At 38.6% G+C, this 16501-nt stretch overlaps 1 protein-coding gene across 1 annotated transcript in view; it reads left to right on the top strand.

The window, feature by feature from the left end:
- The window catches only part of CBLB (Cbl proto-oncogene B, E3 ubiquitin protein ligase), a 128925-nt gene that overhangs the window by 66433 nt on the left and 45991 nt on the right, over positions 1-16501 (top strand). Inside the window, exons 4-5 of the mRNA XM_009883713.1 lie at positions 11477-11633; positions 15515-15636. Coding sequence (XP_009882015.1) covers positions 11477-11633; positions 15515-15636 — 279 coding nt within the window. The remainder of the gene's footprint in view (positions 1-11476; positions 11634-15514; positions 15637-16501) is intronic.

Below are 16501 nucleotides of genomic sequence, written 5' to 3'. Positions count from 1 at the left end.
GTCTGAAAGTTTAATCAAAAGCAGGTTTTGGAGAAACTTACTGTTCAAGAGTGGGTCATAAAATGAATACTAAGTGTGACTTGTAGATAATGTGATTAAATCCTTATAGCAAATGCAATATGGAAAATGTAAAAGTAGGCAGATGTGGGTGTGAGGTTTTTTCTTTCTGGGTAACAGTTTCATTTATGACACAGATGTAGGCTAATAGAAGATGCAGAGCTTTATCACTGAGGAATGTTTATTAGCGTAACAGTGCCATAAGATGGAGGAGGCAAGAGGTTTGTGTATTTTACAACATAATGAAACAGTCATTATGGTCATCAAGTTTGCTATGTTGCACAGTGTAGACCATAGCAAGTCACAGAACAATCCCTTCAACGATCTGTTGTGTTTTCTGAGCAAGAGCGGCTCTTTAAGTCTTTCCTTCTCTATTTAGAATGCCAGCATAGTAGGTTGGCACTCTTGCAAATCAATTTTGTTCGGTGTGAATTTACAACAGTTTCACTTCCTTTTTTTTTTTTTTTTTTTTGGCTAGCCTAAACACACCTACTGCTAGCTTCCAGCTTACTGTTTTCATTTTCTGTTTTCATTATAGTGTTACCTGGTAACTTCAGTTTTCTAACAAATTTCTTTCTTCTGTAGATAACGTTAGAGAGTGACCAAGTTGCTGTATCAATCTTCTTTTTGTTAGAGGAAAGGAATCTGACCATGTTTTTGTGTTACTCATTTTAATGTGAAGATGATCCTCAAAATACCTACAAAAGTTCAGATAACATTATCTGAAGGGTTAATTTACATGACATATAGGGGTGTCTATCAGATGAGGCTTTTAAAAAACATGTCAGTCAAAAAAAGAAAAACAGGAGCTTTGAAAAAACTGAGCAATGATCATCTTCGTTCAGTGTTTGTTTTCTCTTCCTCTCTTTCTCCCCTTTGCTTAGCAACTCTCGGAATTTAAATCTCCTTGTGGTCCTTCTCTTCTCCTGTTGGGTTCTGTCCTTGAATGACCTTTACCAGCTGTCTTAATCGCAAATTGCATTTCTGTCATTGGGATTTACGGATCTCATCTTGTGCAAGCTGCTGTTTCTTTCTGTCATTTCAACTTAACTAGTTTCTTCAGCTTCCCTGTTCACTATCATGTTCCTCTTTGTATTTCTCTACTAACTTCTTTCTGTGTGAGATTCAAGTGCTTCCCTTCAAGTTTCTTTCCAGTGGTCCTGCCAGTTCCCTTTGGGAGATGGCACAATAGATAGGTGCTTGAGGTGTCAGACAGTAGGATACTGGAACATATTAATAAGTTTTTATCAGAACAAGGTTGGTAAGAAGAATTTTTCAACTACATCAGTCCATCTGAACAACTTGGCTCTACCCTTGTCTTTCTCCTGTTAACACTTGACTCTTCTCTTTCCTGACTCATCCCCTGGAGCGATCCTTTCTAATACTTTTCAGGGCCTCAGAGCTCTTGCCGTGCTTTCTTTATGCTTTGTTTTTTTCCTGCTTATGTGAATTTCTTCATAAAATGCAACTTTAAATATGAACTCTCAGTACTAACCCCCTGACTTCCTTCCCTCCCCCCTGTTGTGTACCTTGATAACTTTTGGGGGGGAGTGTGGCCAGTGGTGGTTTTTTGGTTTTGTTGTTGGGGTTTTTTTCCTGGTTAAAGCACCCATGCACCAAAAATGCCTAGGAATCAAGGCAGTTTGGGGATGTCCAGTTAATTACGTATGTGGCCTTGGACTTCTCGTGTAGCCTGGAAGTTTTTTGAGTTCTGTCTTGTCAGGTGCTTTTCTTTCAGACTAGGTAAATAACCACTGTTATTAGTGTTCCCAGCTCTATTCTAATGAGCTGAAGCTGTTTTAGTTACCTGTCTCCTAAGCAGTGAACAGTTGATCTGTGCTTGGCAGCCCTGCCATTGTTTCAGGTTTAGTTAATTGTGCTCAAGTAACCGTGTAACATGTAACAGCATGTATGTCAAATAAACAGATGAGAAAATGGTTTCTTTGGCATTACTTTTAATCTCTTTGTTAAACAAAATGCCTGAAGCTTTTTAAACATTAATTATTTTCTAATCCATTTAGAATATATGGCAGTTATGCCTGTGAGCCACATCTTTTACAATGGGCCTGTTATGACAAATTAGTTTGCAAATATGCTAGTATCGCTTCCCTAGAAGCGGAGCCCACATAAAGATTTTGGGTGTTGCAAACAACTGATAAAATCTGTTTCTAACCCGACCACCTAAAGATAGGCCCCTAGGACTATCTGAAACCTGCAACTCTGGTTAGGTATGCAGTGCAACAAAGGAGTGCAGGGAGGAACTATATTATATGTTCCCTGGCTGCTCCTCTATTTCACAGGGCAAGCCTGGACTCCTCACTTGTTTACAAAAAGCCTCCCTTACTTCGAGGTCACTAAGTAATGCTGCTTAAGATTAGAGCATAAATAAAAAGTAAGTTGTGCTGGATCTTGGCTTCTGATAGGTAATCTGTAGCACAAGAAAGAATTCTGATGCATTGCTTGATCTGATTGGAAGGAGGGAATTGGAACTATTAGATTAATTTCACTGCTTTTCCCCAATGAATGGGGAACTTGTAATTATGTTGGTTACATTTGTCTGTCTGAACACTTGCCACAAAATTGTGCAGCTATAACTAAGTTTATTCATACTGTTATTAATAAGTATCATAGGATGCAGTCATTCTTTTTGTGTTTAAAGCTAGTCAGGTGTATGTTCACGTGACTTCAAACTCATCAGTAAAATAAATGGCTAGGCTAACTATTTGAAGTCTCTGATGATCACACATCCAGCTGCTCTTTGAATTTCTGTAGAAAACGCAGAAGTAGGACTTGGCAAGCAATTTGAATGGTTCCATCAGAGGAATGTGCTGAGGTAACTTAACACATTCTTGGGTTTGAAATACCTCCTTATCTTTTGCATTTTTGATACAACTCTACAAAACTAGATAATGTCAGTAGCTAGAAGCTTGGGTGGGAGACAGTGGCATGCTGCTTGTGAGAGCAGCAGATACATGGATAATGGCAATCATCAGCCTTCAGATAGGCAGAGAGTGCAAAAGGAATAAATAATCAGACGCTTTACAGTTGTGAGGTTTTCCGGTATCACATGTTTTGGAGGAGAAGGGGGAAGCCTTGGAGGTGATAAGGTGTTTGGAAAAGATCTACAGAGACTAATTTGGGGTTTAGGAATGTATATGGGTAAATCAAGGTGGGAGATAATGAGATTTTGGTTGTCTGGATGGAAGGAGAATGTGGACAATAGCAGTATGACAGAGGAAGTAATGGAGGAATTGATTTCTCTGCAAGGACAAAGTAGAATCTGTATCCGAATTAGAGGGCAGGTGAGGAGGGAGGTGAGTGTCAAATAGAGGGCCCAGGATGGTTTTGGTGGACTGACTTTGTCAAGGAAGCTGACCGAGAAAAGCTATCAGGGAGATGAGGGAATAGAGAGAATTTTGGATTTGCTTTGTGGAAACAAAAATCAGGAACAAGTGAGAACTTAGCAAAGGCTGCATGACTGGAGTAGGCTGAGAATGGAGCTCTTTGGCATATTTGCAGGCTATGAGGAGGAAGAGAGCCTCTTAAAGAAAATAAAGGAGCTGGTTGAAAAAGAACTGAGGAATAAATTGACACAAGCTTTACACCATGGTCAAGGTCGCGATTTTAGGTTAAGATTTATACCAAGAAAGAGCTTGATCGTGTCAAAAGCAAGCAAGCAGTGAAATTGAGGTGTGATTTTTGAATTTGTACTGATTACTAGAATACAATTATTGGAGCAAGTGGTTTTAGTGGAGTGAATGTTCACCCATGGCTTCTCATTATAGTTACACTGAAGCAAATGGTAGTTAAATGTACAGCTAAACAGTAATGTTAAATGGAACTGTGAAATTGTAAGGCATGTAATCAGCAGTTACATTTGTTTACAGATACTTTAGTAACCCCCAGTGGGTTGTAAATATGCATATAAACCACAATCTGATAGCTTCTTCATTATCCGCATTTTATCACTGTATAATGCTTGATGTTAATTTCCCTCGGATCCTCGCTCATTTTAATAGCACCTTACATCTTTTACCGGTTTTCTGTTTTGAGCAAAAATGTGCACAATACCACTGGGAGCGATCCTGAACTGAGAAAGAGAGTGGGCGAGATGACCTAACAGCGACACATTCTTTCCAGCCGCTGAATTTGAAAGCTACAGTGAAGTCATGCAGGGCTTTTTAACTATTGAAATTTGTGATTTGTGGCTGTCTTCATGTTGCAGAATGAATCAGCAGTGAAGCGTCAATGTTCTTGGATTTTCAATTCTCCATAGTTCTGCCATTTATTTTAACTTTTAAAGTTTAAATCTTCTTAGTCTCACCTCTGTGAGGTCTCTGGCAAGATCATGGAGCAGATCCTCCTGGAAACTGTGCTGAGGCACATAGAAAACAAGGAGGTGACTGGTGACAGCCAGCATGGCTTCACCAAGGGCAAGTCATGCCTCACAAATTTGGTGGCCTTTTATGAAGGGGTTACAGCAGCAGCAACTGATGTCATCTACCTGGACTTGTGCAAAGTGTTCGACACTGTCCCACACAATATCCTTGTCTCTAAATTGAAGAGACATGGATTCAACAAATGGACCACTCGGTGCATAAAAAACTGGCTGGATGGTCGCACTCAGAGTTGCAGTCAATGGCTGAGTGCACCCTCAGCAAGTTTGCCAATGATACCAAGCAATGTGGCGCGGTCAACATGCTGGAGGGGAGGGATGCCATCCTGAGGGACCTGGACAGGCTGGAGAGTTGGGCCCAAGCCAACCTGATGAAGTTCAACAAGGCCAAGGGCAAGGTCCTGTATGAGGATCGGGGCAATCCCAAGCACAAATACAGGCTCAGTGGGGAATGGCTGGAGAGCAGCCCTGAGGAGAAGGACCTGCGTGTGCTGGTTGACGAGAAGCTCAGCATGAGCCAGCAATGTGTGCTTGCAGCCCAGAAGGCCAACCCTATCCTGGGCTGCATCAAAAGAAGTGTGGCCAGCAGGTCAAAGGAGGTGATTCTGGCCCTCTGCTCCACTCCACTCTCGTGAGACCCCACCTGGAGTACTGCATCCAGCTCTGGAGTCCCCAACATAAGAAAGACATGGACCTGTTGGAGCGCATCCAGAGGAGGGCCATGAGGATGATCTGAAGGCTGGAGCACCTCTCCTATGAGGAGAGGCTGAGAGAGTTGGGGCTGTTCAGCCTGGAGAAGAGGAGGCTCCGGGGAGATCTAATTGCGGCCTTCCAGTACCTAAAGGGGGCCTACAGGAGAGCTGGGGAAGGACTTTTACTGGGGCATGTAGGGATAGGACAAGGGGGAATGGCTATAAACTGGAAGAGGGCAGGTTTAGATTAAATGTTAGGAAGAAGTTTTTCACTTTGAGGGTGGTAAGGCACTGGAACAGGTTGCCCAGAGAGGTTGTTGAGGCCCCATCCCTGGAGGTGTTCAAGGCCAGGCTGGACGTGGCCTTGGGCAGCCTGGGCTAGTGGGAGGTGTCCCTGTCTATGGCAGGGGGGGTGGAACTCGATGATCTTCAAGGTCCCTTCCAACCTAAACCATTCTATTATTCATTGTGAAACCTTAAAAAATTGAAGGCATTTCTGTTATTTTTGTCAGATGAATTGATTTTCCCCCACCTTTTAGTTTCTGAAGACATAGAAATTCTTTCACTGCTAGGGTCAAAGGCATTACTATTTTAGCTCTCATACTTTTTTTTTTTTCCCCCAGCTGAGGTCTGAAAGTTGGGGTTTTTTTTATTGCCATTTAGAAAAAAAGGGGGCTATTGATTTCTCAGTAGCAGTTAAACAGGTATTTCGGATTGATACTCTAAATTTTGAGTAGTTGTGGTTCTGCTGTGGTCAGTGCTTTTTGGCTCAGGATAGAAGAGACAGCCTCTGCGGCTTGGGTTCAGCGAAGCAGCAGTAAAACAGGCAGACCACAGTGCACCACTTAACATGAAAACGTTTAGCTGTCAGACAGTGAGACCTCAGATAAGCTAGGTTTTAACACTTTGTTGATCCCCTTAATTTATGACTTGGTTTCCTGTTGTTGCTGCTGGTAGCACCTAAGAGCCCTAGTGTTGACCGAACACTGTAAAAATATGGACTGAAGTGGTGGTCCTGGCCCAGAGAGCTTCAAATCTGAGTATGAACTGAAGTGTAAAGGGAAGCCAAAGATAAAGGGAGATGAAAGAGGAAGACGTGGTGATCCAAGGGCCATAGCCTTCATCACTATCAAGACAGGTGTTTTGGCAACAGGAACTTCTAAAGTTGACAGGGAATGAGCTTTTTAGAGGATGGTTCCTCCTTCGGCTCATCAGCAGCACAGGAAATAAGCTTATTCGTACCCTTGCTTACAAACTTGAGCTAGAGGCAGAAGGTACGGTTCCCTGGTTGCTAGTGAGACAAATCTCGCTAGATCTTTTTCACGTAAATGCAAGATAAACATGTTTGAACAAGAAGATAAATAATATTACAGAGGAAAGCTAGTCAATGGAAAGTTGCAAGATATGATTAAAAAACAGAAAAGGGCAATGGTCTTCACAGCTATTCTGGGTGGCTAAGAATAAGGTAAAATTGCAGGTACAAAGGTATAGAGAAAAGAAAGTTGTAACAGTTGGCACACAAGATTGTGAGACAGGAGAACAGATTCTTGATGGATAGGCAGGAGAGGCAGTGTTTTAAGTATAAAAGGGTGTGCAGAAGCATGGGTGTGCTTTGGATTTGTGGTCAGAGATCAGAGTTGGAAATACATAGATAAGTCTATGCCTTCGGGGACACTTCAGGAAATGCAGACTTCCTGCATCCCTTAAGGAAGTACTAACTTGCTGTCTTTCCAGCAGTGTCCAGTTATGCGGCTTTGGAATTGGATATTTTTGGTGGTATCTTTTCCCCATTTCATAAGGTTCATTTTATCTCTTTTACCTTCTCTTTTCTCACGTTAGATTCATCTATATTTGTTCTGCATGATGTCACTATTTAACGATTGTACTGGCACGATACGGCAGAATTCCTTTTTTCCCTCAGGACTGAACTTCTCAAGCCTTCTATGTGTCAATTGTTTGCTCTGCAGTTTAGAAGCAATGAAAACATGTGGCCTCTCACTTAAAACTGAAGCAGCGGTTTTAAGAAAATGCTCTGTTCAGTGATGATAAACCAAAATCCACATTGCTCACTGCAGACTTGCAAAGAATGTTGTTTCTATCTGGGTCAGTATTTGCTTGAATATTCTTGAGTTTGCTCTGGATACAGTAATGCCCTTTTCATGTTCTGTTTTCTGGCCACATTTGAGAGAGTCTCTTGCAGGCAAAAATGTTCACTCTAAGTTACACAGGTACAGATTTACCATCCTAGATGTACTTGTGGTCTGCTCTGGTTCACATGGGAGCAGTGTCACTTGACATTCCGGAATAGCTGCATCTCTGCAGTTCTACTGAAGTGCTGTACTCTGCACGCTCAGAAAATATGTGCTTTCTTTGCAGGTTTATTTTAATGTCTTTTGCTTTTTAACAATGCAGCAACATTCTGGGAGTTTTAGAAAATCCTATGGACACATCATCCGGGCAGGAGAGAAGGGAGGACCTAAATTCCTCTACTAATTTGCTTGAAAATTACATGCAGGACACTAATCCTTCTCCTCTAGGCATATGGAAGATGTGTGGGTGTTGTTTAAAACGGCGTGTGAGATTATAGAGTGACACTTCCCTCTGACGTGTGTCAGTGATAGTAAATAGATACCATCCTATATTAAAGTATTTTTTAAAAGCTTATACTTCAATCAGACCATTTTTTTTAATTCATCATTCTTCAAGTATGGTTACGATTGCAGAAGAAATGTGGAGTAGTGTCATCTTGAGAGGCTTGGGGGAAGAAATGATTTATTTTAGGCCTTTTCACAGGAGTCTTAAATAAGATGACAACCCCAGTCTGCCAAGATGCAGATAGTTTTGTTGATTTGAGAGAGATAAGATATGCACAGAAAGCCTCTTCTGGAAAAATTGTTCAGGATCATTTGTTTTATTTTGTGTTTTCTTTTCTTAAATTGGTATGGGCTTGCTTCTACTCTAATGATGAGGAAAGGCAGTACGGAGACACTGTATAGATGAATTGTTTCCTAAAAGTTTAGCATACAGAGATTATGTTTTCCTTGTAGAAGGCCCTCCATAACCTTTTTCTGCTGTATAAGGTGTGTGTTTCAGCTTCCTTAATGTTTTTGTTTCCTTTTAAAATTATCCCTCTGAACATTTTGAACTAATAGAACTTATAATAAAGTAACATGTAGCTCAGTAACAGTGTGTACATGTAATATAGTTAGACATTTTTGTATTACTTCAGTGTCCTGTTTTTCCCCCAAATTAGATTATAAAAAGAGAAACTGTTACCAAAGCCCTGGGCATATCTGTTCATAATGCATGCGTGTGCTTGTGTAGTTGGGTTCTGAACTTTGGGCATCAAACATTTGAGGGAAGTACAGTCACTATGCAGTGCCATCCTCTCCCGTATGGTCACTGTTTCAGCTGGAGTCGCGCGAGCTCTCCTGCAAGGGATAGCTCATGTAACTACAATTAAATACCTGAAATACTGAGACACTGCACTTCTTAACCTGATTCTATAGAGAACTAATGTTACTGGGATGTCAAATCACATCTTTCTGATGAGCTGTAGGAGAGCTGACTAACTCATCTCCTCCTAGACAAGTGTCCACAGGTCAGCCTAATAGCATGAGGCATGTGCAGAATACCTGCCAGCCTCTAGTGCAGGGTATCATTAGGGCATGATGCAACAAATATCACAAGGACAAAGATCACTGAAAATATTTATAGAAGATACCTTCTATGGTTCAGGAGCCGAATGCTGCAGGCAGTATTTCATTAAAAACAGGGTTCTGCTTTTTCTTTCTATAAAGGCTTTTTTTTTTTTTTTTTTCTGATTAAAAAAAAATAAAATATTTAAAACAACAATTTACCCGTGTAATTGGTTAGCACAGTCCCAATCTCAAGCTTGGTTTGATTGGTCCTCTTCCTTTCCCCTTCCCATTGCCCCTGCCATCTCCCCAAATAATTAAAATAACTCTTAAAATTTGCATAATGAAAAGGTGCCTTCAAAGGCTGTATATCCTCTAAAACACAAGGAAGCAACAGCAGCGAAATGTTAATTCAAACAGAAACTCAACTCGCCAGCCCTCTACAAAAACCTCAGACTGTGGGAAGCGTTCTGTGTGACCCCCTCCTAGATCTCTGCCACAGGAGGGTGTTCCACAGTGTGCCTGAAAGGTCACTAAATTTCAGTGCCACAGGAGCAGAAGAAGAGGGTGTTGCAGAATCCTTCACCTTGTGAAGACTCTGCAACACCCTCATTTTGAGTGAGTGTGTGCTGTCTGCAAGGTCTCTGAGGAGCGAAGCGGTTTGTATATATAAACTTGAGAGACACATTGGGGGAAGAGATGATCCCTGGCTGGTGCTGTTTCAAAGTATTTAGGAATGATAGCTGTATAAAAGTAGCTGCTGAGAAACAGGAGGTACATTTTCAACAAGCTATCAAGGAGATAAAAGACCTGTTTCACAAAGCTGCAGAAAAAAATCTGCTGAATTTAGTGAATTTTAAATTCGCCCCCCCCAAAAAAAACTCCAAACAACAACAAAAAAGACCCCAAAAAACTTTTCTAACCCCATTTCTGCATGATCAAAGTGTTGTAACTGTTTTAGGGTGTTTTACATAGAGAATCAGAAGCTATTTCAGATTCACAGTTACAGGAACTAAATAAGCAATAGGTACTTGAACTAAAACAACTTTATCACCACAAAAGCACTGACGTTTTCCAACTGTGTTCTCTGAACTTAGTGCAACATTTCATTCTCTTTTTACCATAATCAAAATTTGATGTGCATTCTTTCTTAAATGGCATCTGATGTGGTATCTCTCTTCAGCTCTTTGTGGTTTCCTGTTTTTCATACGCAGATGAAAGTATCTGCTGAGATCTATTAAACTTCACATTTTATCATTTATGACTTTCTCAATATAAACCTCTAAGTAACAAGTAGATTTTTTTTGCACTTACAAATGTAGTGAATGCCTGATGCAGCAGAAATACAGGAGCATGTCTTTAGTGTTGTACTTCGAATTACTATTTGTTTTCATTTAGGTTAACTGCAGAATATTTATTACACAGGGCCAACTTAATACAGTCAGTCTTTTTTTTTTTTTTTTTTTACAGTACTGTACTACCAAGCAATATACATTTCTGCATAAGAAAATAGTTAGAAAAACTGGAATAAAGTATTTTGTCACTTAGAAAAATAAGTCAATGTAAAAACCAAAAGTAATACAATTTTAAGAAATATTGATGAGTTTTTGAGGCAGTTATTATTAAAATATTACTATGAGTGTGTGAGATATTAAGTCCTGAAAATAGTCATATATTGGTTAGTGGTTATATTTTGGTTAATTAAAATGTTTTTAAAATACCATATAGTCTGCTCTCAAGGTGAGGCAAAACTTTTTTTAAGAGAGATGTTATGGCCTTGCAAAATTTGGATTTGACCCTAATGACATGAGAAGAAAAATTGCCATTATTGAACAATTTCTCATAGTTTTGAGAGTGATAAAATAAAGCACTTCCAAGTGATCAGCCTCATGTCAGATTCCAAATATAAGCACTTGGTTGGCAAAATAACTAATCTGCATTATCTCTGACTATGCAAATAAAAACTGAATTTGACAGAACAAGCTTTGTGTTAGAGAAGATAATTTTAATTTCCTTCTATCCACCACCTTTTCCCTTTTCCTTCTATCCGCCACCTTTTCCCATATTCACTACTGTCTGAAAATACTCCCTCATCCTGAAAGAATGTGTGAAGATATGATGAGGTATGTCTTCTAATATGCATGTAACTGTCATGGGCTATGACAGGTCTTGGACCAGTATTGGTGGTACCTGGCTGATTGCTATCCAGTTACTTGACCAGTGTTTATGAGCTTTAACTATAAAAAATGTCAACATAGTAGATACTAAATTGATGCTTATCATTCTGAGAAGAGAGGCTGTGAAGAAAGGCGTTCTTTACCTAGCACAGAGCGGGTCCTGTACATTATCTTTGAGAAGGTGTGAGGTTGGTTGCTACACCTGCTTGGTAGGATATTTCAGTTTCTGCAGTGTTCTTTTTGTTGTCCTCCTTAGGAAGATTGAATATTTATCGTTGTAAAATAAATGACACTTCGTTTGACCATGTTTAAAGGAAGGTAAATTACTCTTTCATTTGCTTAGGCAGCTTTCAGAAAACTTGGGGGGTTTTGTTTTTGTGTTTGGGTTTTTTTTTGTCTGCAGAGAAAAAAAATTAATGTTTTGCTTCTTTGAAAGTCCAGTTCTGATGTCTAAATAAGGAATCAAATCTTAAATGTGTGGTTTAATTAAATTTATTATTTCCACCCTTCTCACAGAACTATAGTGCCATGGAAAGTATTCAGGCAGTGCCTTCATGAAGTTCATCAAATAAGCTCTGGTTTGGAAGCAATGGCTCTTAAATCTACTATTGACTTGACCTGCAATGACTACATTTCAATTTTTGAATTTGATATCTTCACTAGATTATTTCAGGTAAGATTTGAAAATTTTAGATACTTGTATGAATTTGAGATGCTTAGGGCCCCTGAGGCAAGTACCTATGGGTTGAGGAAGCAGATTTTTTTGGAAAAACTGAAATAACTGAACCACTACAATTCAGAAATAAATTATGCATTTTATTTAGTCCTTCAGAGATGTTTGGCGCATCAGCACCTACATCTGAAGAACTGAAAACATCGAGCAACACCTACTTTGCTTCTGCAAATATTTAATATGATTACAGTATCTTTGTGTTGGCTACTTACTTATTTCTCACTATTCTCGAATGCATTCCTAAAAACATAGGCCTTCAGGTATTTATCTAAGTTTTATATGTGTTTTCATTGTGCTTTTGTATCTATATATACTTATATGAAGTCTTTCTACAAACCCATAAAGAAAGGTACATATGACTTTTAGGCTAAATGTAGGCCTAACTCTTTTCTTTATGAACATATTTTTGCCATTAATTCTCTGCTGTTTATTTACAATAAGGGACTATCTTGGGGAATATTTGGGAATAATAGGTAATATTTATCTGAAATAAACTTGCGTTTATGCTACATACCTCTGTTAACCTTGTGTCCTTTCTACAGAACGTGCTTGAAGTATTTTAGTCAATATGGAAGGCTGTGCTGGTTTGCATCCGTATTAGATGTACTGATTCTGAAGTTATCACTTTGGATATTTCTTTTGTATATAGGACCCTTTGAGATATATAACCATTTATTTGATCATTTACTTTCTTTACCCTTTACTTTTTTTACACCTTAAACTGGTGCATTATTCTTTAGCCTGTTGGAAATGTGTTCAAAACACCAATTTTACATCAAAGCCTGGGACATATGTTCGTTCTGTCTTCCATGTTAATCTGATAATCTCCGTTTAGCTTTCTTAGTCTTGCTGTTATGTGAAAGGGTGCCATTACAAAGTTGATATTGATATTTGGCAGGAAATGCTTAATGGTTTTAGTTTACAGAGTTTTGATTTTGATCATTTCTTCTCCATTCTGAGTCAAAACTGTATCAAAGCTGAAAATGTTACGGTGTAAATAAATTAAATAGATTAACCACAAACATTGGTCACTTATTAAAACACACAGGTTGTGGAGGTTGGACAAAACTTTGAGTGTTCTCTGATGAAATAATAAACTAGAGAATATAGATCATTGTACTTTATGCTGCTTTAGCAATATCCCTCTAAGCTTTGCCCTTTATGTGAAGCTTGATATGATCAGGCGTTCCTATCTGAACGTTGCTTGCTGCCTTGGGATCAGCTTCTGCTCTGCTAAAGTTTCTCCCTTTTACTCAGTATTTGGCAAACTAATAATGGTGTTCAGGTTAGTAATCAAGCCCTAATCTTGATCTCAGACTTGACTGAAAATGTCTGAGACCTATTGGGTGCAACATACATCACTATAAAATGCATTTATTTAAGGTTCCTTTCTGTAGGGTTTTTTCTCCCTAAGCATTCTGCTTACGAATAGTAACAGGGTTTGGGGTTTTTTATTTGTTTTAATCTGTACATTGAATATAAAATTAAATGAGAAGCAGTGATCTGAGAAGTAACAGTTTGTTCTGATCCTGTGTGAGGTCTTATAGATTGCATTAAACTTTAGGACAGAAGCCTCAAATAAGACTTATTTTCCTTGTTCTGTACACCATTGAATATCTATTTGCATTTGTTTCTTTGTGAGGCCAGTGCTGGTTTGAGTCATTACTGTGGCTTGTGCTAGAAAAAGAGGATCAGCAGTACTGATGCGTGTAAGGAGAGAAGACTGGTTAGGATTAACTTTTAATTTAACAAAGAAGCAGAGAGAGAATTTTTGCCAAAGAGATTACCAGCTGGTGCAATAGTTGCATAATTGTTGAAGTGAACTTGCACTGAACTTGGTCTGAGAACCTCTCCCAGAGGTTACATTTTACTTCTCTAGTTTTTAAACAGCTTCTGTAACTGTGTGTACGCCCACGGAGAGAAAATCCCAATTGTTTAAGTAATCAAAATACTGTTTTGCCAACTGTGGCTTGTGTTACAGAAAAGCTATGTTTAACATGATGCTTATTCACAGAAGAAAGCAAGATTACTTTTTATGGAGGTCCTGTAAAAGTGAAGTTGCTCCCCCTGCCTCCCCACTGTATGCATGCACAGCTCTAAGCGCTCTGCCCAGAGATAAAGTTATCACAGCAGAGTATGCAGATGCTTTGAAGGGATGGAACTTCATTCTGTCACTGTTAACATGTTCAGTTAAGTTGTCCTTTTGTGCAAAAATATTTCTATAGAAGCGAAAGTGTACAAATCCTTTCCCATTTAACTTTTCTGCTTTTGTTATACTCTGTGTGCACAAGGCAAGTGATGAGTTCTGGCCCTTTGGCTTTCAGTTGTACTGTAGCATCATTTTCTAGATATAGCAGTAGAGTGATACTCCGTTGAGAATCCAAGCTTTTGAGGAAGATGCTGTCTACTGTCAACTTAGAAGCTTGGTGATTGTGATTAACCAAGGAATTTGCACACTACTTGAATTTGTTTTATAATGTACTGTAGCAAGCAATATTACCACAGTCCAACAAAACGTCGAAGTACTGAGCGTTTGATCATCCTTTTTTATTTACGTGCATGCGCTTGAATAATACAGCAGGAGAAAGAACATTGTGTTTTTGAGAAGGAAGTGTCAGTGCTGATACGGTGGAGGAGGAAGAGTCAACTCCCTTTTTTGCCTAGTTAAGGCAACTAGCATTTTTCATGTGATGAAGCCTCCTGGCATCCGTCTCTGGTGAGGGTGCAGAGGGGGGCTGGCAAGATGCAGTGTTATATCTAGGATTGTGAATTTTTCTCCTTTCTTTTGTACAGATTTGAACACCTGAGGTTTCTTGTGGCTTCTGTGCCGAAACCTTACTGTTCCATTTCATGTGTCTGTTTTGAAGAGGTATTAATTTTAAAATCGGTGTTCATCCATGTTTAAGTAGTGGTTAGAGTTTGCCTGGCAAATGTATCATAATCTCAGGCAAAACTGTTAGGATGCTCTGCTCAAGTGTGTCACACAGACATTTCATCTCTCCCTTACTAGCCCTTAGAAGTCCTTTTAAAGGGAATTTGCAAGGCGCACAAGAACCCAAGCCTCTTCTCTTGTGTTGCTTAACTTCACCTGCCTTGTTTTTTTTTGACAAGTACATAAAAAAAACCTCCAAACCTTTCAGAGGCAGTTTCTTGTCTCTCCAAATGCTAGCAATAAACACTTAATATATTTGTATTAATCCACTACTTAAAAATCATTCTTCATTTACAGTAAAGGACTGTTCTGTATTCTTCGAAGTAATAGCATATCAGGCATGTTTCACTGAGTTTTCTGAAGCGTTTGCTATTCAGGTCAGCAAAGCCTGGGATGAAGTGCTGTCAATATTTGTTTTGTTTTCTGGCTCTAATACCATTAAGGCAACTGAAGAAATCAAGAAGTAGAGAATAAGAAAAGCAATGACAGATCAAATTAGTGACTTTATTAGGCTTCATTTGTTAGTGTTAGTTGTCATTAACTATGAAAGTGCCTCCGGAGCTCTCAAGAATAGACTTAATTGTGTTTTTATTAAACCATCATGGAGCCATACTCTCCAGGCTCTAACTAAACAGGATGTTTAATATTTTATGTAGCTCCTAATAGATCTCTTGAATTCAAGTTCTTCAAACTCTTTATCCAAAAAATTTAGACTTGATCTTCTTGGAATAATTCTTTTGCAGCAAAGCTGGGTATATACAGCAGTCTTTTGTGCTATTTAGACCTTGAGCTGAACACTGTACATCTCTCTGACAAATTGACTTGAGTTTTATTAGAAATACGTAACTACCTGGCTGCATCTGTTTAATTGTTTGTCTTGTGTTTTTAGCCATGGGGTTCAATCTTAAGGAATTGGAACTTCTTAGCTGTGACGCATCCTGGATATATGGCATTCCTGACATATGATGAAGTGAAAGCGAGGTTGCAAAAATACAGCACTAAGCCTGGGAGGTGAGAGGTTTTTCTGACTATACCTTTCCAAATAAACTTGCTCAGAAGCTACATAATTAATTAAGATTCATACTTCTATATTGCGTGATACACTCACTGCAATATTGAAGGAGTGACGTGTTGGCTTTTTTTTCTGTGACAGAGTAGTAGGTATTTTTTTTTATACTTGTGATTTTATTTCTATCAAAATATATTTTAAAAATAGTTTAATACTAAAGCTCAGAACTCCACATTCAACTAGTGCTGACCTTTTAGATTTTAAGACATAGGCATTTTGTAACCATGATCTGTTTTTTGTGCCATAATTCTTCTATGGCACTATGAACCAAAAAAATATTGTATTAGCACACAGAAGTCTAAGTACAAATAAGCAGAAAAAAAACTGAAGTTATATTATTTTTCCTTTCTTCTTCTGAATTATGTACAGCAATCAATGCATTCTTGAAAAGCATATTTGAAAATACAATTTGCTTTTCAAAATCTGCGTTGACTTGTTGCTTAATAGTAAAGTAAAAATCATCTTTCATGGTAGCACACCTAAAATATGAATTTAATCAGTGTTTATGTGTTCCTTTTATGTTCTTTTTTTTCTTTGCCAGTAATGATTCTATGTCACAAACTCTGCACCTAGAAAAGGAATCTGTCAGATTAAATATCATGACGTGTAGAGTTTTTAAATAATTTGCGTGGTGCACAACTTACTGAATTATACAAACTAAACTTTAACCGTTAATGCCACTTCTATTGTCCTATTTTTTTTTCCTTCACTCAGATTAGAGAAATAAAAAATTATTAATGGATTTAGTCCTATGTTAGTTAACTTTTATTTTGCTGGATTTACGTTTCAGCTATGAAACTTCTTTCC

Source organism: Charadrius vociferus, unplaced genomic scaffold (genome assembly GCF_000708025.1).
Source record: "Charadrius vociferus isolate BGI_N301 unplaced genomic scaffold, ASM70802v2 scaffold554, whole genome shotgun sequence".
NCBI lineage: Eukaryota > Metazoa > Chordata > Aves > Charadriiformes > Charadriidae > Charadrius > Charadrius vociferus.
The sequence above is the reverse complement of the archived record's forward strand: the minus strand, read 5'-3'. Positions and strand labels throughout refer to the sequence as shown.